The 24,679-nt window shown below is 37.2% G+C and overlaps 1 protein-coding gene across 2 annotated transcripts in view; it reads right to left on the bottom strand.

Annotated features, from left to right (window-relative positions):
* The window catches only part of CDK12 (cyclin dependent kinase 12), a 40,952-nt gene that overhangs the window by 8,876 nt on the left and 7,397 nt on the right, over positions 1-24,679 (bottom strand). For both annotated transcript variants that reach the window (XM_007465158.1, XM_007465157.1), the window contains exons 3-11: positions 19,900-20,076; positions 18,822-18,961; positions 17,978-18,148; positions 14,250-14,439; positions 8,958-9,014; positions 8,469-8,570; positions 2,585-2,662; positions 1,220-1,336; positions 613-744 (exon numbers count right to left, since the gene is read on the bottom strand). In XM_007465158.1, coding sequence (XP_007465220.1) covers positions 613-744; positions 1,220-1,336; positions 2,585-2,662; positions 8,469-8,570; positions 8,958-9,014; positions 14,250-14,439; positions 17,978-18,148; positions 18,822-18,961; positions 19,900-20,076 — 1,164 coding nt within the window. The remainder of the gene's footprint in view (positions 1-612; positions 745-1,219; positions 1,337-2,584; positions 2,663-8,468; positions 8,571-8,957; positions 9,015-14,249; positions 14,440-17,977; positions 18,149-18,821; positions 18,962-19,899; positions 20,077-24,679) is intronic.

Below are 24,679 nucleotides of genomic sequence, written 5' to 3'. Positions count from 1 at the left end.
TACACAGTATTTCTATAAGAAAGAAATGCCCAAAAAATCTGACATGAAAGCTATAATGCTGACAGTGAAAGTCAAAGATTTTTATCTATCAGAATGTGAGATGTGAGTGTAGAACCTCTGAGGATCTCATACAATACAGGAAATTAATAAGATTCTGATGGAAGAAAGACACATTCATAGACCATATTTTCTATATCAAAATTCAGGACATATGGCTTGATAGTGAGACAAACTATTTAAAATCAGGACTGTACTTGCATGTGTGGGATAACATGGTCACCGCAGATATAGGGAATTTAAAAAGATGAAATGGTTAAAAGCAAAAATTAGAAGGAATACTTTCAAAGAGGTTATATAGAGCAATATGCTGGGGATCCAGGGACAAAAGAAGATAGCATGAGTCCAGTTAGAACAAATATCATATCTAAATCTATTCCTTGTTTAAGAAAAAAACATAAAGCAATAAACTTCTTATGAACCATAATACTCAAGGACACCTCTCTATTTGGTCGGCCACTGCAGTTCCTTTTTTAAAAAACCTATTATTTTGAGTTTCTCATCTCCTGAAGCCTCGGGAAGGTTTAGGGTCACTACATGGCCACCAGCACTTACTCTGGAGGATCCATTTTGCTGAGCTCGACATCTTTAAGGAAGTCACTCTGTAGGGTCTGTTCAGCTGTACAGCGTTTGCTAGGATCTAACGTCAGCATGTGGTCCAGTAAATCAAGTGCTGCTGAAGGAATGCTGTGAAAAAAGAGAGAAACAATGAGTTCACAATGACCCCACAGTTCTTAAACCGGTAACCTTATGTCAAAGGTCTCTGAATTTCCAGCTCCATGTAAAACTATGGGAAGGGAATTGGAACCTGGCAAAACAAGCAAGCAGATTTACTTCCACAAAGGATTCAAGAAATGCAATAGTAATACAGGTAGAAACATAAAGCCAGCAGTTTTATTCTTTTTGTTTTAGGAAGATCAAAAGGACTATGAGAAAACTTGTATATCATTCAAAATAAAATGGTTTTCTATCAGCTAAAGCCTTCATATGAGAAAATTACAAAAGGGCTATGATAAAACTCATACTGCTCAAAAATAAAATGTTTTCCTATGGTGTGTTTTCATAATAAATTGGGACAGCACTAACTCCCTAGGACAGGAAAAAGTCAAGTCCAAACAACAGCCAAACATGGAAACTAGATGTACATATTTGTCAAACTCACAAAGAGAATTCTTCTCGTAGGCGCCTTCTATATTGCTTCTTCGGTTTCATTGTATTGAAGTAGGGCAGCTTGATAACATCAGGCCACACAGCTGGACAAGGGCTACCACAGAGTCGACTGAAAACAAAGCAAAAAGCAAGAACAAGGAAGTCAGTGAGTCAGCATCATAAATTCTGGAGATTCTAGAAGCAGAAATTATTACCTCCTCAGGTCTGGGGGATCTTGGCTTATTAAGTTAAAAGGCATGCAGAGAGATAAGACCTGACCACACTGCTTTAAGGACAGAAGGAACAGGACAGAAAGACTGGTTACACGACAGTGAAGAGAAAATATTGGCACAATAGTCCAAAATGATCCACAGATTTGGTTTTGTAAAACATGTTCTTAATCCTCCACATAGGTTTCAACTACCAATTTTGTTCTGTTCAGTTAATACTAATTTCAAAGAGCTGACCTGGTGCTATAATGTCCCTAAAAGGGAAAACTAGCAGAAGAGAGCCTAAGTCTAGAATTTTGATGGAAAACTGAATTTACTGCATAACACATGAGTTACACACCACCTTTAAAAAAAAGTCTACATTAGGGCTTCCCTGGTGGTGCAGTGGTTGAGAGTCCGCCTGCCGATACAGGGGACACGGGTTCGTGCCCGGGTCCAGGAAGATCCCACATGGCACGGAGTGGCTAGGCCCATGAGCCATGGCCGCCGCGCCTGTGCATCCAGAGCCTGTGCTCCACAATGGGAGAGGCCACAACAGTGAGAGGCCCGTGTACCGCAAAAAAAAAAAAAAAAAAAAGGTCTACATTAGCCTGTCGTATTCTTCCCCTTAATCTTATTGAAAAGAAATAAAACAAAACAGAAAACAAAACTCAAATTCCATCCCAACCCCAGACCTTCCCCAAATCCTCTATTACAGGCTCCCTTTTATAATTATCTGTTTACCTGATGCATCACTTACTAAACTCTGAGTTCTTTGAAGGCAGGGACCTATCTTATTTATCTCTGAATCCTAAAGTTTAACAGAGACAGGAATTTATTATAGAACAGGCTCAACGAATGTTTGCTGGATAAAGTTGATCTTAATGTAACCTAAGTAAGAATGCAACAGCTATCCTGAAAACAGCATGCTTTTATATGAAGAACTAATAAAAAAAAATGCAAAGAAAGACCTAAGAAGTAGGTGGAATACAACTTCTTTCCATATACAACCCGTGACAAAATATATAGTAAACCTGATTGAGTGAAGAGAAACTTACGTAGACATAAGGAGCATAAACTCACTTAGTGGAATGACTGAAAAGTGTTAGAAATTAGAGGATGAGATTACCTATCACCCCTGGGCACTCAGAGCACATGCACAGCTGTACCTGATCAGTTCTAGCTGAGCCAGTTCCAGATTGGCTTGAAAAATTGGCTTCTTTGTGAACAGTTCCCCAAGGATGCATCTAGAAAGAAAAAAAATGAGAGGTCAGAAGAGAAATCCCTGGAGCCTATTTAAAGTGTGTCTCAATAAACTTTTATAGCGTATCAGACTGTATCTGATATACTAAATAAGCCCAAAACTCAGGGTCTGAGTTTCATAAAAGAAAATATTTCTTGCAGTGAAAATAGTACAAAGGATTTAGATTTGCTGGTAGATCAAACTTTTGCCACCTATAAAGGACAGTCTATAAGCAGAAAAAAGGAGTCAAGAAGCCTTTTCTATCAATTCCACTGTAAATTTAGGAAATAACTAAACACTGAAAAACACACACTTCAATTTTACAAAGATGCTCAGCAGTTTCAATAAAAAGAATATTAGCCTTTTTCATTCATCTGCTCTACAGAATGTGCACTATGTACATGTACAGCCCTCTTGGCACTGTATTTGTAAAGAGAAGTTTATTGTTATCAGTCAGGATCAGTTTCAATAGGACTTTCAAACACATTATGCTTAAAAACTTTTACCATTTTGAAAAGGCCTTTCAAAACTATATTGACATATTTACACAGTCTCCAAGTATCTCTCCACAAATTACTTAATTACAAAAGGAAAACTGATAACTATTTAGTGTGGAAAAAAGACAACACCTTAACCAAGTGACCAAAATTAACATCATCAGTAAGAGGCAAACAGGGTTCATGTAAATACAAATGTAATACCTTAAAAAAAACACTTATGAAATAAAAAAGAATGAAATTCTGCCATTTGCAACAACATGGATGGACCTAGAGGGTATTATGCTTAGTGAAATAAGTCAGATAGAGAAAGACAAATACTGTATATTACCATTAATACGTAGAATCTAAAAAATAAAACGAATGAATATAACAAAACAGAAATAGACTCACAGATAGAAGGAAAAAACTAGTGGTTACGGGGAGAGGGACTTGGAGGTGGTCAAGATAGGGGTAGGGGATTAAGAGCTACAAACTACTATGTATAAAACAGATAAGCTACAAGGATACACTGTACAGTACAGGGTAGTCAATATTTTATAGTAACTTTAAATGAAACATAATGTACAAAAATTCTGAATCCCTATGTTGTACACCTGAAACTAATATTATAAATCAACTAAACTTAAAAAAGAACACTTATGGAATATTCCAGCCAAAATCAAAACCAAAAATAGGCTAAGGAACTGTTCCAGATTAAAGAATGAAAACTAAATGTAGTACATGATAATGGACTGGATCCTCTATCAGGTGAAGTATTGTTTCCAGGACATTATGAGGGGACCGACAAAATCAGAGTATGGAATGTAGGTTAAAGTACTCTATTAAATATATTGTATCAATGTTAAATTCCCTGTATTTGATAATTATACTGTGATTATAAGAGAATATCTTTGTTTTTAGGAAACGTACATTAAATATTAAGAGGGAAAGGAGCATGATACATAGAACTACTTTCAAATAGTTCTGGAAAACCATATATGGTATATATATATAAACACACATTCTATTCTATGTATATACTGTATGTTGTATTATATATAAGTACGTATATATAATACATATACATACCACATAATATATACATATGTGAATATAAGAAGAAATGTGGCAAGATGTTAAAAATTAGTGAATCTGGGCTTCCCTGGTGGCGCAGTGGTTGAAAGTCTGCCTGCCGATGCAGGGGACATGGGTTCGTGCCCCGGTCCGGGAAGATCCCACATGCCGCGGAGCGGCTAGGCCCGTGAGCCATGGCCGCTGAGCCTGTGCGTCTGGAGCCTGTGCTCCACAACGGGAGAGGCCACAACAGTGAGAGGCCCGCGTACCACACACACAAAAAAAATTAGTGAATCTAACACAAATGATCTCAAAATAATTAATGCTGAGTAAAAGATGCCATAGGGGCAGGGCTTCCCTGGTGGCGCAGTGGTTGAGAGTCCACCTGCCGATGCAGGGGACATGGGTTTGTGCCCTGGTCCGGGAAGATCCCACATGCCACGGAGCAGCTGGGCCCGTGAGCCATGGCCGCTGAGCCTGCGCGTCCGGAGCCTGTGCTCCGCAACAGGAGAGGCCACAATAGTGAGAGGCCTGCGTACTGGGGGGGAAAAAAAAAAGATGCCATAGGGAAAAAAGAGCATATATAGTATGATTCTGTTTACATAAAATTCTAGAAATGGAAATCAATCTAAAGTGATAGAGAGCAGACAGTGGTTGCCTGGGAATGGGATGGTATGGACAGTAAAGAGGGACTACAAAGGAGCACATGGAAAATTTTGGAGGTGACCTTGGTGATGGTTTCACTGGTGTATATAAATAATATGTCAAAACTTAAATTATACACTTTGAATATATGCAGTTTATTGTAAATCTCAATTGAAAGGTTAAAAAAATCAGTGAATCTGGATAAAGGTTATACTAAAGTTCTTTGTACTATTCTAGCATCTTTTCTATACATTTAAAATTATTTCAAAATAAATTTAAAACATGAAAAAAATTACACGAATACTCTATACTTTTTTGTGTGCCTGAAATTTTTTTTTTCAAAAAGTGGGGAAGAAAAAAGTGAACAACGAATCTCTTCTAACCTGTGCTCTGAAATGAGATTTACAAATATTCCCAAAACCAGTGTTTTCAGTCAGCCCTCCGTATCCATAGGTTCCTATCCACAGATTCAACCAACCATTGAAAATATTTAGAAAAAAAATTCCAGAAAGTTCCAAAAAGCAAAACTTAAATTTGCCACACTGGCAACTATTTACACAGCAATTACATGGTATTTACAACTATTTATGCAGCATTTACATTGTATTAGGTATTGTAAGTAATCAGAGATGATTGAGAGTATACTGGAGGATATGTGGGAGGGTGTGTGTAGGTTATATGCAAACACTATACCATTTAATATAACAGACTTGAGCATCCCTGCGTTTTGGATGCAGGGGGTCCCGGAACCAATCCTCTGGTGGATACAGAGGGACAACTGTATATAGTTTAACTTTGAAATTCTTTAGCTTGACAAAATTTGAGAAAGCAAACAAACCCAGCTTTTAAAGTTATTAGCACTTTTCTTTTAGTATTTGTTAACCTCAAATTCTTATTTCCAATATTCTCACAAACCTTATCCAAAGAAAGAAAAGTATAAGTAAAATTTAATTGTTTCTAATATTAACTGCCAAATCAAATTCCAAATACAGTGTTATCACAACATGTAAAATAAAATGGAAAAAGAACAAACCCAGATGAGTTTTCACACTCTAGGTATAATGTGTTATACTAGTCTTTCTGGTTTCTCCCCAGATTTTCAAACTGAACTGCTCCATCAATTAACTCTGTCAAGAACATCCCACAAAAATATCTTCAGACAGACTACCATGGATCACCAAAGCAGTAAGTGCACATCAAAAGTCAAGCAAAATCTCAATTCAATGAGTCACTGAGCTTTAAAGAAAGTATAATTTTCTATAATTTTAATTTCCAATTGTGTTTTATTTCAGTTTCCAGTCCTTTGGTGGGGAAGACATCATTATGTAATCAACACTTTGCTACTGCACTAATGTAGCAGGTTGCACAGAAATAGTACCAATAGAGCTATGAACTTTCCCTGTGCATCTTAATGGGGCATTAACTTTAGAGCCTAGTTGTGACAATTTAAATGCTAATACTGTTAGAGCAAATAGTCCAGAACACAAACACACCCAGCTTGAGTCAGTAAAATTTAACTAAAGCTTCATTTGAATTGGGTAGACTGCTACAGAAATTATGATCTTTCTCCATCACTCTTTTGAATTTTGAAATAAAAGCCCTATACTGCTCCTTTTAAAGAATGACATTAAGAGAAGAGAGAAAATGGAAAAAAGTGATACGTTCCACTGGGAAGTATGTGTGTCAGAATCCTAAAGTACGGAGGTCAAGGTCAGTGTGCATACATAAATCATACAGTGTAAGAAACAATTAACTAGGGGACTTCCCTGGTGGCGCAGTGGTTAAGAATCCGCCTGCCAATGCAGGGGACACAGGTTCGAGTCCTGGTCCGGGAAGATCCCACATGCCACGGAGTCACTAAGCCCATGTGCCACAACTACTAAGCCTGTGCTCTAGAGACCGCAATCCACAACTACTGAAGCCCATGTGCCTAGAGCCCATGCTCCACAACAAGAGAAGCCACCGCAACAAGAAGCCTGCGCACAGCAACAGAGCAGCCCCTGCTTGCCTCAACTAGAGAAAGCCCACGTGTAGCAACGAAGACCCAACGCAGCCAAAAATAAATTAATTAAATTTATATATTAAAAAAAAATGAAACAACTAACACAGCCCATTTAAATGTCTATGCCCCTAACATATAAATTGTGGCCTCTAAGTATCATTTTGTACTAAAAGGAACTAAGACTCCTTAGAGAAATGGCCAATTCCAGGTCTGTAGCAGGAAATGAACAGGATGAGCCTAGAACCAGAAAACAATGAAGCCTATCAAAGACTAATATGGTTGAGTCAAAAGGTCCCATGAATTAACCTGCATAAACGCCCACTGACCAAAGACCGGACAGTTTGAAGAGGAATAAAGGTGATAACTACAATGAATTAAAACATGTCAAATTTGTTTAAATCCATGAGTTCATAATGAAACTAAAAAACAAACCCCAAATAACTTCTCTTTGGTCATCTTTGGAGGATAATAGTAAGCCACCTCATTATTTTGAAAACTGGTAAATAAAATGAAGGAATTCAACCTTTAATTAAACCTTTTCAACTTTTTTTTTTTTTTGGCTGTGCCACGAAGGTTGTGGAATCTTAGTTCCCCTTCCAGGGATCAAACCGAGGCCCCCAGGAGTGAAAGTATGGGGTCCTAACCACTGCACCACCAGGGAATTCCCTAATTAAACCTTTTCTGTATCATTTGTACCCAAATAGATAAACTGTCTTTATTTCAAGAAAGAATAAAATGATTAGACTATCGTATCACAAAACAACCACAAATGGATTGATGGATGTGGATCATTAATAGCTAATAACATTTCAAAAAGAGACAATTACATATTATATAAAGTGGTGTGTGTATGTGTAAATCTGCTCCCATAGGGATGAATATTTTATTAGACATTGTTTAGAACTGCTTGTATAAGAGGATAATAAAAAGTAGACTAATTTGTAATGCATTTTTAAATTGTTTTTAAGTTCTCTACAGATAATGTATCCAGTTATTGCCTGTACTATGGGCAGAGGCTCCCACTGCTTCCTACCCCCAACTCTGATGTACAAGTGACTATGTAATCTGTCAGAAGTACTCAAAACCACCTGTAAAATAGTTTCAGGGTCAGTGGGTGTTGGGAATCAAACCTGAATTCACCTACAATTTACAGGAAATAAAAAAAATAGAGAACCATGCTAAAAGATCACCATGAGAATGCAACCAGCAAAGTCCAGATTATGGAAAACTCTGTAGGACAAATGACCCAGTTTCTTCTAAAAAACATTTTAAGAAGGGGGGAAAAAATCCTAAGAGAGATGTAGGGGGAATCTGTAATTAAAAGACTTGAGATAATCAATTACAATCTATGAGCCTTATTTGAATGTATTTGGATCCAAATTCAAAGTAAGCTTAAAAAACAAAAAAAGAAAATTGGGGAAATGTTAAAAAAAAATATTTGTCTGATGTTAAGAAATATTCAACAGATTTCTTTGAAATCTGGCTAAAAGTTGATCCCCATCCTTTTGAACTTAAAGAAGAGTGGCAAAAAGCCAAAGTAGAGATAAAACAGGATACAAATTCAACAGTATGTGAGTTACAAACAAAAGAAAAGGTGAAAAAAGCCTTACCCACAGCTCCAAACATCTATTGCTGGCGTATAACGCTCCTCTCCCAGCAGAAGTTCTGGAGGTCGGTACCACAGAGTAATGACTTTGTTTGTATAAGGGCGGCTGAAATGTAAAACATAACCATGACATAAATTTACAATGGCTACAACGGTTTCTGATGAAAAATACTTGTACAATTAAATGCAAATTAAAACAGCTGCCAACTGGAGACAGGATCATCAAAACAGCTCCATAGCAACCTAAGAGTTCAAAAGTAAACTGGACAGAAGGTGATGAAGAAATAACTTCCATTCCAATTTGGGTTGATTTATTTCAGTCTAAGGCAGATTCAAGAATTTAGATATAATTTACTGTCTAAAATCTAGGTGGTAACACATTTAGAAAATTAGGGAACTCTGAGAGTTATTGCAATTTGCAGAATACTAGCATATCCAAGAATGAAAAAGACTCTTTCCTATTTCCCACATGTAATTTTGTTGAATGACTCACCTCTCTTCAGAATTATAGAGCCGAGCAAGTCCAAAATCTGCTAGTTTGATTTGCCCACTGTAAAACAAAAATTAATTATTTTCATAAGTAACAGCAGCAGCCTCCAAATTACACCTAAAAAGTCAAGTGCTAATCTAGGAGTTAAAGGAATTACAAATATGAATTTTTAACCTCTGCTCTTTCAGTTCTACTCTTAATGGTCACTCTGCCAGATTAAGCCTCTTTTGAGGACTCCACTATACAAAGCCTTAGGGAGTTTTTTTTGGACTACTACTGTATTTTTGGATTTGACTCCTTAACTAAATATTTCTTTTATTTCTTGGCAAGCAACAGTGGCTAGAACCTGCTAGATTAAATACCTACTGTTGGGGGAAAAAGGAATGGGCTGTTTTAGATTAAGAGAGATTTAAGAGGCCTAACAACTAAATCCAATTCATAATCCTTGACTGATTCTAGTTTGAATAAACTAGCTATACAAAAGGCTTTTTTTTTGGCCACGCCACAGGGCATTCAGGATCTTAGTTCCCCAGCCAGGGATTGAACCTGGGCCCCAGCAGTAAAAGTGCCGAGTCCTAACCACTGGATCAAACGTAATGATATCTTTAATTTACTTTAAAATACGTCAGGCAGAAAAATAAAAAGGGAGCAAATATAGCAAAATGTTAATTGTATATGTATTATTAATTATATTAGTGTCTCAACTTTTTCTTTTTTTTTTTCAACTTTTTCTTATAATTTGACATTTTTCATAACAAAAAGTAAACTGCAACAATTCTGTGGGTATAACCGATTTTTCAAACAGAGAACATACCTTTGATCTGAACAAACAATTTTTATGATGAACAAGGCCCCCTTCTACCAACAAACTGCCATCACTTCCTATACCATAAAGATACACAATTATGACTTTAGAGGGGTTCTCAAACGTTAATATGAAATGAGAATCACCTGGAAAGCTTGTTAAATGTTTTCTGGGCCCCATTCCCAGAGATGCTGATTCAGTAGGTCATGGTCCATGAATGTGCATTTCCAACAAGCCCACAGGTGATGCCAATGGTGCTAACCCGAGAACCACACTTTGAGAACCACTCCCTTAAAGGGATCACATCCACGTTTCACTCTGCTAGATATTCTGTCTTTGACAGTGATGTCAAGCAATATTTTAATAAAATGCAACACAAAATGTTGGGAAACTATTTAAAAACCATCATTAACTATTTTGGATTAATCATATTTATCTAAATTCTTGTGTAGTCTATTTATTCACATTTACAGTTTGCCTTACGTCTTGCGGAATGAAAAGCCAATTCACCTTTTTTAAGGAACTGGGGATATCTCAGGTGCCTGATAGCTCAGATCAAGCAGAAAAATGAGATAGAAGAGAAAAAAAAATGGGCTCTTCTAGGAGGTGCTCTTCAAAGTCTGAGCAATGGGACAAAATATTAAAACATAAAAGCTACTAGCAACGAAATTTTACATTAAATCAACTCTTACCATTCCTAGTAAAGATTATGGGCACCTTACCCACCTGTCCCAGACATCATCACATTTTAAGTTCGATTTATAAGCAAATTCTGAGAGAAGCAAAAAGGAAAGAAATAGCTGACTTGAGCCCTATATGGAGACAAAAAGCGTTCCTCAAATTTCTTGGCATCCCTACTTTGATCCCAAGACTCAAGGTAAGTCCTACTATGGTAGGACTGAAAGTTAAAATGGCAATAGATATACAGTTATGGAAAATGAGGCTAGACCTAAACATCACCACCTAGCATATTTCCTAATCCATCCCCTCCCTCCCCACTCTCACTCTCAGTAAATAACCTTCTTCATTGGAAACAGAAGCCATCAGGTGGGACCTATTTAACATACTTTTACCTATAAACTTATTTACACCTCTAACCTTGCTTTCTCCTTTCCCTTCAATTACAGAAAAGTGCATCAATCTCTTTTCTTATTCAAGGATAATCAGTATTATCACCTCTGGCCTTGACCCCATGTCCTTCAGAAACTCATTTCTTTAAATTACTTTGGTTCTTTCTTGAATCTTCAACTTCCCCCTCTCTACTGATTTTCTTTTTGCTTAGCATTTAAATATGCTCAAACTTCTGCTTCTTTAATAAAAAAATTAATAAAAACAAAAAATTGAAGTCACCTACAATCACCTTCCCATTAACTGTGCTACTCACCCACTTACCCCACACTTTCACCACTGACCTTTTAATTTTCAGATTCTCTCCTTGGGCCTTAAAATCTGACATCACCTGACATCTATGACCACTCATTTCTTAAACCTGCCTATTTTGCATTCATATTTCCTTATTTTCTTCCTATCTGTCTAATCAGCCCCTGGGGTTCCATCTTCTCACATCTTTTCTATGCTTGATAACTCCTGAATCTACAATGCTAGTCTGAAACTCCCATGTGACCATATGCCTATTTGATATCACTACCCTGGATATATAACAGACATATCCAAAAGGGGTTTACTCTTTGCCTGACGCATCCTGCTGTTCCTTCTGTATTCCCTATATTGACCACTGTGCCACCCATCTAGATAGTTTCTCAGGTCAGAAATCTTTGAGTTAAAGTACTTTGATTCATTCACCACCATTCACTCACTGATCAAAGTCTACTGATCTACTAAGTCCATCCTGCCCATCCTCTTCTAGCAATGCCTTGGTTAGTTCAAGCACTGACCATTTCTTACATTGTTCTTAATAAGTCTCTCTACCTCCAGTCCACATGCTATATGGTGACCATTTAGTGATGTTTCTAAAACAGAAGACTAATTATGTCTCTCCTATATCTAAAATAATTTGGTGTCATTTATACTTGTGTAATTAAGATAAAATAAACATCATGGAGCCCAACGCTGCTCTCCTCCCTCTCTAGTCAATGCTTTCTCTTCTTTGTCCACCTAAGGACTCCTCTCTAGGCCATCTCACCAGAAGTCTCTGTGTAGACAGAACTAAATGGGCAAGAGCAGAGGCTGGCTGGATCAGACTAGACCATGAGACTCCTGCATCCTGCTTAGCAACCTGAGAAGGAAATTCACTTTAGTCTAAAACCTTATCAGCTTCCTGAATATGGGAAGTCAGGGACAGAAAGGGGCCTGACCCACCAGAAAGGACACCAAGCAGGACTGCAGTTATTCCCTGGCCTGAAATATCCCCCAATAGAGGAGCAAAAGGAACAGAAAAAAGTATATTAATACTATAGTCCAGAAAGCTGCAAGATGATAGCCATCATCAAATTTTTGAAACACTATTACTGTGGATACAGATTAACCAAGCCCAGCTTTAATGAGAATTGTGGTGGATCACAGGGATAGTGACAGAAAGGAATGACATATATATATATATATATATATTTTTTTTTTTCCCCCAAAGACTTTTTTGTTGTTGTTGTGGACCATTTTTAAAGTCTTTATTGAACTTGTTACCATATTGCTTCTGTTTTATGTTTTGGTTTTTTCTGGCCGTGAGGCATGTGGGATCTTAGCTCCCTGACCAAGGATGGAACCTGCACCCCTCGCATTGGAAGGCAAAGTCTTAACCACTGGACCACCAGGGAAGTCTCCAGAAAGGAATGATATTTTTAATATCGTGTTTTGTCTCAAAAAGGTATTTAAGGGCTTCCTGGTGGCGCAGTGGTTGAGAGTCCGCCTGCCGTTGCAGGGGACGCGGGTTCGTGCCCCGGCCCGGGAAGATCCCACATGCCACAGAGCGGCTGGGCCTGTGAGCCATGGCCGCTGAGCCTGCGCTCCACAATGGGAGAGGCCACAACAGTGAGGGCCCCGCGTCGGGGAGAATCCACCAGGCGGCGGAGTGGCTGGGCCTGCGCGTCGGGAGCCTGTGCTCCACAATGGGAGAGGCCACAACAGTGAGGGCCCCGCGTACCCAAAAAAAAAAAAAAAAAAAAAGGTATTTAACTACAAATAACAATTTTACAGTAATTTGTACAATTAATATAATAATGCATTAATTGTATAATTTAAAAACAAAAAATTAACCAGCACCCTTCAATGGCTGTTACCTGTAAATAAAATTTAAGCTCCTTAGTAAGATGTACAAGATCTTTAAATTGGTTCCTTGCAACTGTTCAGCTTCATCTCTTGCCATTATGTGCTTCACTCTTCTTGCCCTAGCAATACTGACTCCTTTACAGTTTTCCAAACATAACGTGTTATGTTATCTTCACATTTATGTGCTTCTGTACATGCACTCTTCTTTTGCCTAGAAATGTGAACCTCTGTTGTCAGTCTTTCTGATAAATTCCTGTTCATTCCTCAAGACTGCATCTTCCCAGATGCTCCCAAATTCAAGGGGGGAAAAAAAAGCTTAATACATGTTTATTGAATTGAGCAACTTATTTGTTTAGCTTCCCTACTAAACTCTGAAATCTTTAGGGACCAACCATCCCATGTGGGACTTTTAGTGCTAAAACCAGGACAGTTTCGGGCTACACTGGAGAGTTGGTCACGCTACTCCACAAAGACAGGAAATATGTCATAACCATTCCATATTCCCATCTAGATAATGTTTGTTAAATAGAACTGATCCGAAATATTTAAAACAAAGGGTGCATCAGACAAAGATAGCTATAAACAGCCCACTACCTACAGAACCAAACACTGGCCTTATTTCAATGGTACCAGACTTGCTTTTTATTCCTCAGTATGTAGGGCTATCACCAAAGACTACTGTAACGCAACTGATATCACCAACGCAATTTAGGCAAATAGCCAGAGAGGAAGAAAGCAGAAGAATTAACACTGTTCTTCACCAAATTCCTGTCTGTCTATACTATTAAAACCCAGGAGTAAGTGCTGGGAAGCAAGGTCAGTCACCAACTACATCTGTGTTTACTCTGAAATTCGATAACTGAGAGCAGTTAAAAGAGCAGGTATGTTTCTCCCCACTAAACAAAGGAGAATGTCATCAAGAACTCAATGTGTGTTTGAATTTGCCTAAGACCACAAAAATATTATTTACTAACTATGGCAAAAGCTCTTTGAATATTCCTATAGGATGTAAGTAATTCTCTAAAATGTCTGCATTTAAAAAAACCTTTACAATCCTACCTCTTTTAGTCCTTACCAACACTGAGTCTGGAGACTCTGCTGATCAGAGTACCCCTATCACAAGTTGTTCCTAAGGTACAGACATCAGATGTACGGAAATGCAAAAAAGTGCATTATTGGGTTTACCTATAACCCCAATTAACTAGCTGAAACTAAGGGTGTCAGAAGAGAGGGAGAAAATGCTTAACCTCATATGGTTACTGTGTTACCTGTTGTTCAGCAAAATGTTAGAACACTTAATATCCCGATGCAGGAAATTCTTTTTGTGACAGTAATCCAGTCCTTCCATTAGCTGTTTCATAAATGACTTGATATGATCCTCAGAAAAGTGCACCAAACCAGATTCCAACAGTCCCATTAAGTCATGGTCCATATACTCAAATACAAGGTAAAAGGCTCCTACATAGAATGAAGGAAAAAATTAAAAACAAGAGAAAAAGGATGCCGAAATGACAATGCGTCTAATTTTGGAGTTGACCATAAGCTTTCTGGAAAAACCACTTAATTTTACACATGAAGAAACTAAAACTCAAGCAGCTGAATAACTTGCCCATTCTAACAATAAATAACAGAGCTATTTTTTGAATTAATCTTCTGACTCATAGTCCAGTGCTCTTTGGACTACTTACTTCTCTAAAGGAACAACTGCCCCAATTAGATTGTATAACTAGTCTTTTATGATCTAAATCAGTTGGCAAATTACAGACCCCTTGGGCCAAATCCGGCCTATTGCTGTAAATAAAGTTTTATTTGTAATATACAACCATGCTCATTTGTTACACATTGTCTAAGACTATTTTGTAGAAATCTTTACCCTAGTTAACAGCACTCACATAATAACACCAGGGGTACATTTAGTACGAATTATTAATGAAATTTATAGTATTTAAGAATTGAAAGAAAAATGAATCATCTAATTCAACTCCCTAAATTTAAAAGTAGATAAAAGGCTAAGAGAATTGTGAAAGATTTGAAATCCACATTATCTTTCCACTTTCAACAGGGTGCATGATAGAAGCAAATACTGTAACATAAGAAATACTAGACCCAGTTAGACAATGATCCATCCAGTCTAAAATTCTTCTCTCAGTAGCATAAAGGCAAGGATTCTTAGTCTACGGGATAGGCTTCAAGGACTCTTTGAACTCTCTAAATAACATACAACGTTTTAAACACGTGTGTATGCAACATTTTAAATGTATTTTTTTGAAGAGTGAATCCATAAGCTATTTTAAAAGGTTCATGACTCCCAAAAAGTTAAGAACCACTGCATTAAAGGAATATCTTAGCTTTAGCTAAGCCCTCGTATGAACTAAAAAAACACTAAAACTGCAAAAGAGAGTGGATAAAGGACACAAACGGACAACTCAAAAAAAGAGAAAATAAGTAAAATTGATAGACATGGAAAAAAACTCAGAATATAAAGAATGTAATCCAGGGCTTCCCAGGTGGCGCAGTGGTTGGGAGTCCGCCTGCCGATGCAGGGGACATGGGTTTGTGCCCCGGTCCGGGAAGATCCCACATGTCGCAGAGAGGCTGGGCCCGTGAGCCACGGCCGCTGAGCCTGCGCGTCCGGAGCCTGTGCTCCGCAACGGGAGAGGCCACAACAGTGAGAGGCCCGCGTACCACAAAAAAAAAAAAAAAAAAAAAAAAAAAAAAGAATGTAATCCAAAATAATGATATCATTCATACTTCACCTATCAGGTAAGATGACAATTTTTTAAAAGATAAACTCAATGTTAGGGAGGATAAAGTGGGATGGGACTCATTGGTGGGACATAAATTATTACTATCTTTCTTAAAAGCAATCTAACATTAAATATGAAAATTCCTTTGACCAAATAATTCTACTCTAGGAAACTATATTAAGAAATAAATCAAAATACAAATATTTATGCACAAAGATGCTCAATGCAGTGCTATTATAATATTTTTTTAAACTGACAACTAATTGTTCAACAAGGACTGGTGAAATAAATTTGGATTCATCTATCTTTATGCACAGTCATTAAAACATGTTAATGATACAGGAAATTGCTTATGACAAGTTATAAAACACTAAATACACTTTGATCTTGGTTATGTTAAAATAAACACAATATATATAAAATATAAAGTACTAGAAAAAATATGCCAACATGCTAATACTACAGTGATCTTCTATGGATGCTCGTATACTGGGAGTGGGAGAGAAATGACTGCCATTTTCCTTTTCTTACTCACCTATGTTTTCAATTTTTCCACAAGGGGCATGCATCACATCCATTCATTCATTTAATATTTTATGATTAAAAAATTTTTTTTTAATTTTTTGGCTGTGCCACACAGCATGTGGGATCTTAGTTCCCTGACCAGGGATTGAACCCATGCCCCCTGCAGTGGAAGCACAGAGTCTTAACAACTGGACTGCCAGGGAAGTCCCCCATTATTTTATGAATTTTTAAAAAAGAATTTAAACAGTACATGGTAAATTATTTAAACAGTACAGAAGGGCATGGATGAAAAGCAAGCACCTCTCCAGAAGCAACCAATTAGCACTTTCTTACGCATCCTCACAGAAACTAGTTATACACTGTATTTTTTTTTTTTTTGGCGGTATGCAGGCCTCTCACTGTTGTGGCCTCTCCCGTTGCGGAGCACAGGCTCTGGACTCGCAGGCTCAGAGGCCATGCTCCCAGGCCCAGCCGCTCCGCGGCATGTGGGATCTTCCCGGATCGGGGCACGAACCCGTGTCCCCTGCATCGGCAGGCGGACTCTCAACCATTGCGCCACCAGGGAAGCCCCTACACTGTATTATTTTTATAATCAGAAAAGGTTAAAAAAACACACCCAGAAATATACCTAGTATACTTAATTCTATTCCAATCTAACTTTCATAGATTTATCTAAGCAGAATTTCCTCTTTTCTTTAAAACTACTTCTACTAAACTCAAGAGGTATTACGCCCCTAGTGCTAATATATTTGAGGCTCTGTAAAGAAGTCCAACTTAGCTTTATCCATTACCCTCCTAATTTTATGTATTTCAATCATATTCTCTGTTAACATCTCAGGCTATATTCACAGATGCCACCTCTTCACAGCTGCCCCTCTCTAAACCTTCAGATTTACTTTACTAAAAGTAGGCTGGATGTCATATATAGACTACTTCAAACATAAGTATGAAAACAACAAACGAATGTATCCCCCATAGACAAAAGTTACAAATCCAGGAAAACAAACCACTATGTGACCTGAAAACTGTTTTAGAAATACCTGCTTTGGATTCAAAACTGTATAAGTACAAAACTACATTATAAAAAAAGGATGCGGGGGCTTCCCTGGTGGCGTAGTGGTTGACAGTCCGCCTGCCGATGCAGGGGACACAGGTTCATGCCCCAGTCCGGGAAGATCCCACATGCCGCGGAGCGGCTGGGCCCGTGAGGCATGGCCGCTGAGCCTGCGCGTCCGCAGCCTGTGCTCCACAACGGGAGAGGCCACAACAGTGAGAGGCCCACGAACCGCAAAAAAAAAAGGATGCATAGAAATGAAGGATGTAAAAATGAGAGTAACTGTCAAATCTGGGTTTTAATTTCCATTATTGTTATTACAATTTGTAAAAAACAAAAACAAAAAAAACCGACTTCAAAACGTTGGTTGGAGGAGACTCTTATATTGTTTGTGTGCTGGCCTTATTAGGTGTTAACAGCAGACTCTAATTTTAATGATTAACAATGATTTCTAAAAGTTTAAGAGTACACTAATGATGAACGGACATTTTATAAAATAAGCATTGTTCAGCACAAGAACAATCTGTTAACATCTTAATTCTGATGTGGATTAAAGAAAGAAGCTGGACTTTAGTACAACTTGTTAAAAAATGCAAATAGGCAAACAAGCTAAGAAAGGGAAATAAAATGTACCAATCTCCCATGCAGAAACATGATTCTTTGCTAGTACCTTTGTCCTTCTTGAAATCCAGCGCGTCTTGTTTATCTGTGACAATTTCCTTCATGTTAACAACACTTCGGTGGATTAGCTGACGAAGGATTTTGATCTCACGAATGGCTGTGATTGGGAAGCCCTCTTTCTCATTGTCCAGTCTCACCTTCTTCAGGGCCACTAGCTCTCCTGTTACAACAAATTCAAAGTGTTATATTACAATTAGCATTTTTTGGCCACCATCATGAATCAACCAATATATGCTCTTGCTCTGAAACACAGACTTAATGCCTACTTTTTTTTTTTTTGCGGTACGCGGGCCTCTCATTGTTGTGGCCTATCCCGTTGCGGAGCACAGGCTCCAGACGCACAGGCTCAGCGGCCATGGCTCACGGGCCTAGCTGCTCCGTGGCATGTGGGATCTTCCCGGACCGGGGCACGAACCCGTGTCCCCTGCATCGACAGGTGGACTCTCAACCACTGCGCCACCAAGGAAGCCCTTAAAATTTTAATTCAATATTCTGTTAAGCCTAAAAATTTTGTATTGTTAAAATATATCAATAATCCAGCTACTTCATTTTATCTTCAAGGACTAGCCCCTTACCAAAAAGCAACTGACAAATTTTATTTTTACCTTCTCTTAAATTCCCAGCAAGCTTATTATAAAACATTTACAATGGACAGAAGGAGGAAGGTTTTTAGACAGTAATAATTATACTATTCTTTTGAAAAATTTTAGTCTATTTCATAACTTTTGGAGACCAATAAGAACTCAAAGTTTACTTTTGCTAAATCCACGTAAGACATCAGTACTGCTAAATTTTTAACCTTCTGACATCTAAAATTTTGTGGCAATATTTACCTGTGTCTTTGTCCTTGGCTTTATATACTTGGCCATAGGTTCCCTCTCCAATAATCCCAATAATGTCAAACTTGTCCACACAGCGTTTCCCCCAGTCACTTTCTGTTTGTCTTCTTTCTCCATAACGAGGACAACAAATTCTAAAAAAGGCAAAACAAAAATAAAAACAAACAAAAAAGTTATTTTAAAAAATTAAGTGCATTCCTTTTTTTCTTTTTCTTTTTATTTATTTTTTTGGCTGCATCACACGGCTTGAGGGATCCCGATCAGGGATCAAAACCGTGCCCCCTGCAGTAGAAGCATGGAGTCCTAACCATGCCAAGGAATTACCTAAGTGTATTCAAAGAACAAAACAGAATTCTTTTATGATGATTTCTCTGGCTCCCGAGTCTTTTATAAGTTTCTTTATTAAAAAAGCAGGAATCAAATGATATGAAATAAATAGTTTAAACAGTCTCTCACAGTGGCTAATCTCTCACAGATTTTTTTTTTTTGTTTCAGGAAGATGTAAGATCGAATAACAATAGATTTGCTACTTTATTGAGTACTGGCTTCCTCAGCCATAGAATGGGAAAATAATCCCTACATCATAGGGTTACTATGAAAGTAAAATATAAAACTTTGGCAACAATATGTGCTCAATAAATGGCAACTATTTTTACTACCAAGAGAAGAATGCTAACAATCTGAAGATCAAACTCAGATTCTACTACATTTATGGCATGGCAATTTATGTAGTTCAGGGGAAAAAAAATCCCGCATCTATTATTTCTTCATTAATGTGTACATGGTTGACACCCTCTGAATTAAAGGATTTTTTTCTTCTTCAATATGCTAAGTATTATGAATTCAAATGATACACTGGGATCAATGTTCATGGTATACTTGGATTTGGGAAATTATTGTTTTTCTAAAAAACACAACATGGTATCTATGAGTGTAGATGAAAGGATTCTATCCATTAAAATAAAATAAGATCTACATTAGGCCCAATCCTCTATAAGCCTACTGGTGTAGGTTGTGGTCCAAAGGTAAGGAAGAAAGCTGTAATTAAGGAAGGGTCCCTCCAAAAACTCACTTTGGTCTCTTTTTGTATGGTTGCTGAGGTGGTGTGATTGTCTTTGGTTCTGGAGAGTCTGGGGGAGATGGATCCCCACCAGGGAGCTCTGGAGGGAGAGGGAGGTCTGTGAGTAGGTGACGTGGCCTTTGTTCCTTCTCTTTCTTTACAGGTTTTGAAGGTAGAGTTTCTTTCGGACTAAAGAACAGAGAGGAAAAAATGAAAAAGATCACAATTACTTAAAGAATGTGCAAATAAAACTTTTCAAAGATTATAATGTCTGGCTGTTAAAAGATTACAAAGATTTTACTTTTCAGGGAAAAAAACCCCAGTAATATAACATAAAGAAATGGAGTTTATCACAGTTAAAGAGACTTGGATTTTGCAAAAAGAAATCTATAATATATTAAAAAAACTAATAAAAAATTTGGCATATTATTTGTAGAAACTTTAATAAACTTCTTTAATGTCCTTCCTAAGATTCTATTTGGATTTTTATTGAGATGAAATAAAATGCAGGAAGTTATAATCTTAAATTTGCAAAGCACCACTGCAACTCACGAAGTCACCAAACCTGCTCCATATTTTACCCAGCAAAGATTTAAATGACTGAAAGCCCAGCAATGTAATATTGGGTTGGCCAAAAAGTTTGTTCGAGTTTTTCCACGTTACAGAAAAACCTGAACGAACTTTTTGGCCAAGCCAATACTATTATGTTACTAAAAATGTGGTGAGAAACTTGGAAAGAGCAAATAGTATTTTACAGTGTTTTGTAAGAAATACAGCTAAGCTGGAAATCAAAATAAGTGAAAAATATACTTATTTATTCTACTGGCTGGGAAGCAAAAGGCAACCATATCCGACCATCCAAAATGGATAAATAACCTTCAAACTAAAAATCTAAGGAGAAAGAGTCCAAGAGACTATTTCAGAATCATTAAAACATTGATAGCAGAAGGTCTCTCATGATAATCAACAAATTTTAATAGTCAGTGGGAGAAACAGAAGGGATGGCTTTCCTGGAATAGACTAGAAAACTCAGTTTTCAGATCCAATTTTTAACCACCTCTATTTATGAGTAAAGGAAGGATTTTGTGCCATGCATGTCCTCAGAAAAGACAGGGCAGCATACTAATTCATGCCTACAAATAAAACCATGCTAGATAGTCTTTTGTATTCTATCACAGTATCAGAAGATTAAAAAGAATCTGAGAATCCTAATCACAGTACGAACCTCCTCTACATTTTCAACAAGTGGTTATTTTTAAAAAAATTCTTTCATGAATACTTCCACAGAACCATAAAGAACAGATCTACCCCTTGCAATGTATGTTTTTTTTTTTTGGGCTGTGTTGTCTTTGTTGCTGGGCGTGGGCTTTTCTCTAGTTGCGGAGAGCGGGGTCTGTTCGTTGCAGTGCACAGGCTTCTCATTGGGTGGCTGCTCTCATTGCAGAGCACGGGCTCTAGGCGCGTGGGCTTCAGTAGTTGTGGCACTCGGGCTCAGTAGTTGTGGCTCATGGGCTCTAGAGCGCAGGCTCAGAAGTTGTGGCGCACGGGCTTAGTTGCTCTGCAGCATGTGAGATCTTCCCGGGACAGGGCTCAAACCCGTGTCCCCTGCATTGGCAGGTGGATTCTTAACCACTGCACCAGCAAGGAAGCCCCGCAATGTATCTTTTTAAAGCATACTGCTGCCCTCCGTGTGTGAAACACAATCTCAGAAGCTACTACTTCCTACCAATTTTCATCATTTTACTCTCATAAATCAGACAGAACAATAGAATCTAGTTTGTACCATATCAACCAGAACTGGGGTAGTCAATGGAGAGCAAAACAATCACCTGAAACTTTCTGTTAAATTACTGATAGAGATGAACACACAACATTGTTATAATTCGAACTAAGATTTTTCTACCCTGGGAACAAAGCCTGTTACCAGAAAACTCTTGAGTCAGGTTGCCATATAGATTTTTTAAATTTCCCCAATTTTTAAGACATTTGGGAAAGAAAATTCCTAATTTTTCAACTAATGTCAAAATATTTTTTATAAATTTCAATTCCTCATGACTCAGAAATAGATTCCATCTTGGTTCTGTGTCACTAGAATCAAATTATCTGAATTCTTTCACCATCATTTGCGTTCGGTCTATATTTTATATTTACACTTGTTTTCTCCAAAATTTACTTTATGGGTTCAAATATTGTTTGCTACTGTGAAAATGTACATTGCTTCTGAAAAATTATATTTTTAGTATGTTTATGTCAAGAAAGAATGAGTGTTTGATGGGATACGTACTACCAGTTCAGGGCACACAAGTTAATAGAGGTCAAATTCTGTTTCAATAAATTCCAAATGTACCAAAAACCTTGAAATAATGATGACCCATAAAATTGCAGTGCTTAACAACATTATGCTCTTTAGCCTTTAGTGTAGGGCACTCACTAAAATAAAGCTCTATATAGTTCTGAGGGCATACAGTAGATGCACAGAGCCTAACAGATTGGAGCAGATACTGAACATCTAAGTCATTACTTGAAGATTCAGTACCAGAAGTGCTGATCTACCCTATCAATATCAGTATTTCCTGGTTCTCCATTTATACCTGCAGATGGCTTCACATGTAGTGACAAGGTTACATAATGCTTGTGTATAATTAAAAAAAAAAAAAAAAAAACTTGCCAAGCTCCAAGATGCTGAAATTTTAGAATCGGATAGTCTCTTGGAATTTACGATGCTGGATTTAATCTGTAGGTACAATGTAACACCTCTAATAAGTCTTTATTGTTAATAAAGAAAAAAATATGAATTTACATATGAACTATGCGAAAAGAAATTAATTTTTTTTTGGGGGGGGTGGCCGTACCACGTGGCTTCAGGGCTCTTAGTTCCCCGACCAGGGATAGAACCCGAGCCCCCTGCAGTGGAAGCACGGAGTCCTAACCACTGGACCGTCAGGGAATTCCCCAAAATTAATTATTAATTAATTTTCAAAATGTAAAATAAACTACTTTAAATAGATCATTTATCTCCTTCCCCTTAAAGCAGGTTGTTTAAAAAGTGATTTATTTTTATAAACTTCTATTAAAAATTTGAGTGAATACATTAAAAACATTGTATTAGCATTCTAGTAAAAAACAAGCATTCTATTAAAAAAATCCTAAAATCTAATCTGAATGTTTACCCAGGTCTATTCTACACAAGCTCAGTACTTTAAAAATACAGCCTTTAAGAATAATGTAGACTCTATTCAAGTCTGATAAAACTCCAAATGAACCAGGCTATCAAAAAAATAAAGAAAACAATATTTAAAAAACCCTATGTGGTTAACTGAAAATTTTTTAAAAAGCAGCAGATCCCCATGAATAGCTATGTTCATGAAGAATGTACTATATCACAGTGGATGTCTGGCAGCCTTTGCTTCTTGAAACCAAGAATTGTAGACCATGAATCATAAAGGTTTTTGCAGTACCATTAATTAAATTCACTCCTGCATTTGATACCTGGGTTAATACACTCCTGCCCAATATATATGTTTGAAAGAAAAATTTCATTCTTTTCCCAAAAGGACAAATCCTCTAATACAAGCTTTATGTCATCCAGGTGGCAAATAATTTAACTACATGCCCGATGTCATTTCATACAAGCCCTGACTCTGGCTCCTTCAGCAGTTTTACTTATTCAAATAATCAATATTTAATGACTGCATTCTGTGTTCTATGTTTAAAGTACTGTAGGCAATAAAAAGATGTGTAAGTCACATTCTCAACATTTAAGCTCCTGAAGCCTCACATGAGAGAAAGTAGAGAGGAATATGAGTCCCATGTGCAACTTTCAGATTCCTTCCTAAAAAGTTTTCTTACATAAAATTATTTTTCGGGACTTCCCTGGTGGTCCAGTGGTTAGGACTCCACGCTTCCAATGCAAGGGGGGCAGGTTCAATCCCTGCTCAGGGAACTAGGGTCTTGCATGCTGCGCGGTGTGGCCAAAAAATTTTTTTTAAATAAATATTTTTCATGTGAAAGATAGGTGCAGCTGGTACATGGATAGGGTGGCACCAAATAAGTAAATAAAGACAAGAACAGAAAAACTATCTTGAATTTATAGTTTTATAGTGAAAAAATAAAACTGATAGTGGAAGAAATCTTCACTTCCATTTTTGTACCTTTAATAAGGACTATAAAATAAAATAGTTACACTTTTGGAATCAGAATAAATATATAACAAAAATAAGTTTTCTCACTTCATTCTCTCTCTTACACATTTTTAGAGATAGCTACACATACTCAAATAAGCACTGAATGGTCTTACTTTACCCCTCATCTGCAATCTGAAAGATAAAAATTCCTATGTGCTTTCTATCAAAATTGTTCCACCTCTCGAAACCTGCACTCTATGCTGATGCATGGTAGGTAGGTTCAACAGCTATTTGGTTAGCCAAGTAAACATTTCAAAAGGAAGATTCTTAGCCACACTGATATTGTCCTAGCCACTACGTAAACTAAGATTTAAACAAGGTTCCTGCGGATAGATAGTGGTCTAGGTTCCCTTTGGATGACACTCAATTGACTATTTTCCAACAAAAACTGTAAAAATATAACGCTTGTATCTATGAGAAGTATATTGTGTACCTCAAACAAATTTTTCTACATAAATTTCAGGTTCTGTTCTCCTTTGCAGTTCTCAGGATGTGGCAGAATTCATAAATACCTATTAATATTAGAAAGAGCATGTGAAATTTTTCTTTAAAATCAGATTTACAGCTATGTATAGTAATGGAGCCTTTCTTTTAAATAATCTCTTTCC

Source organism: Lipotes vexillifer, unplaced genomic scaffold, assembly GCF_000442215.2.
Source record: "Lipotes vexillifer unplaced genomic scaffold, Lipotes_vexillifer_v1.1 scaffold591, whole genome shotgun sequence".
In the NCBI taxonomy this organism is placed as follows: Eukaryota; Metazoa; Chordata; class Mammalia; order Artiodactyla; family Lipotidae; genus Lipotes; species Lipotes vexillifer.
This window is presented reverse-complemented; position numbering and strand designations above follow the sequence as displayed.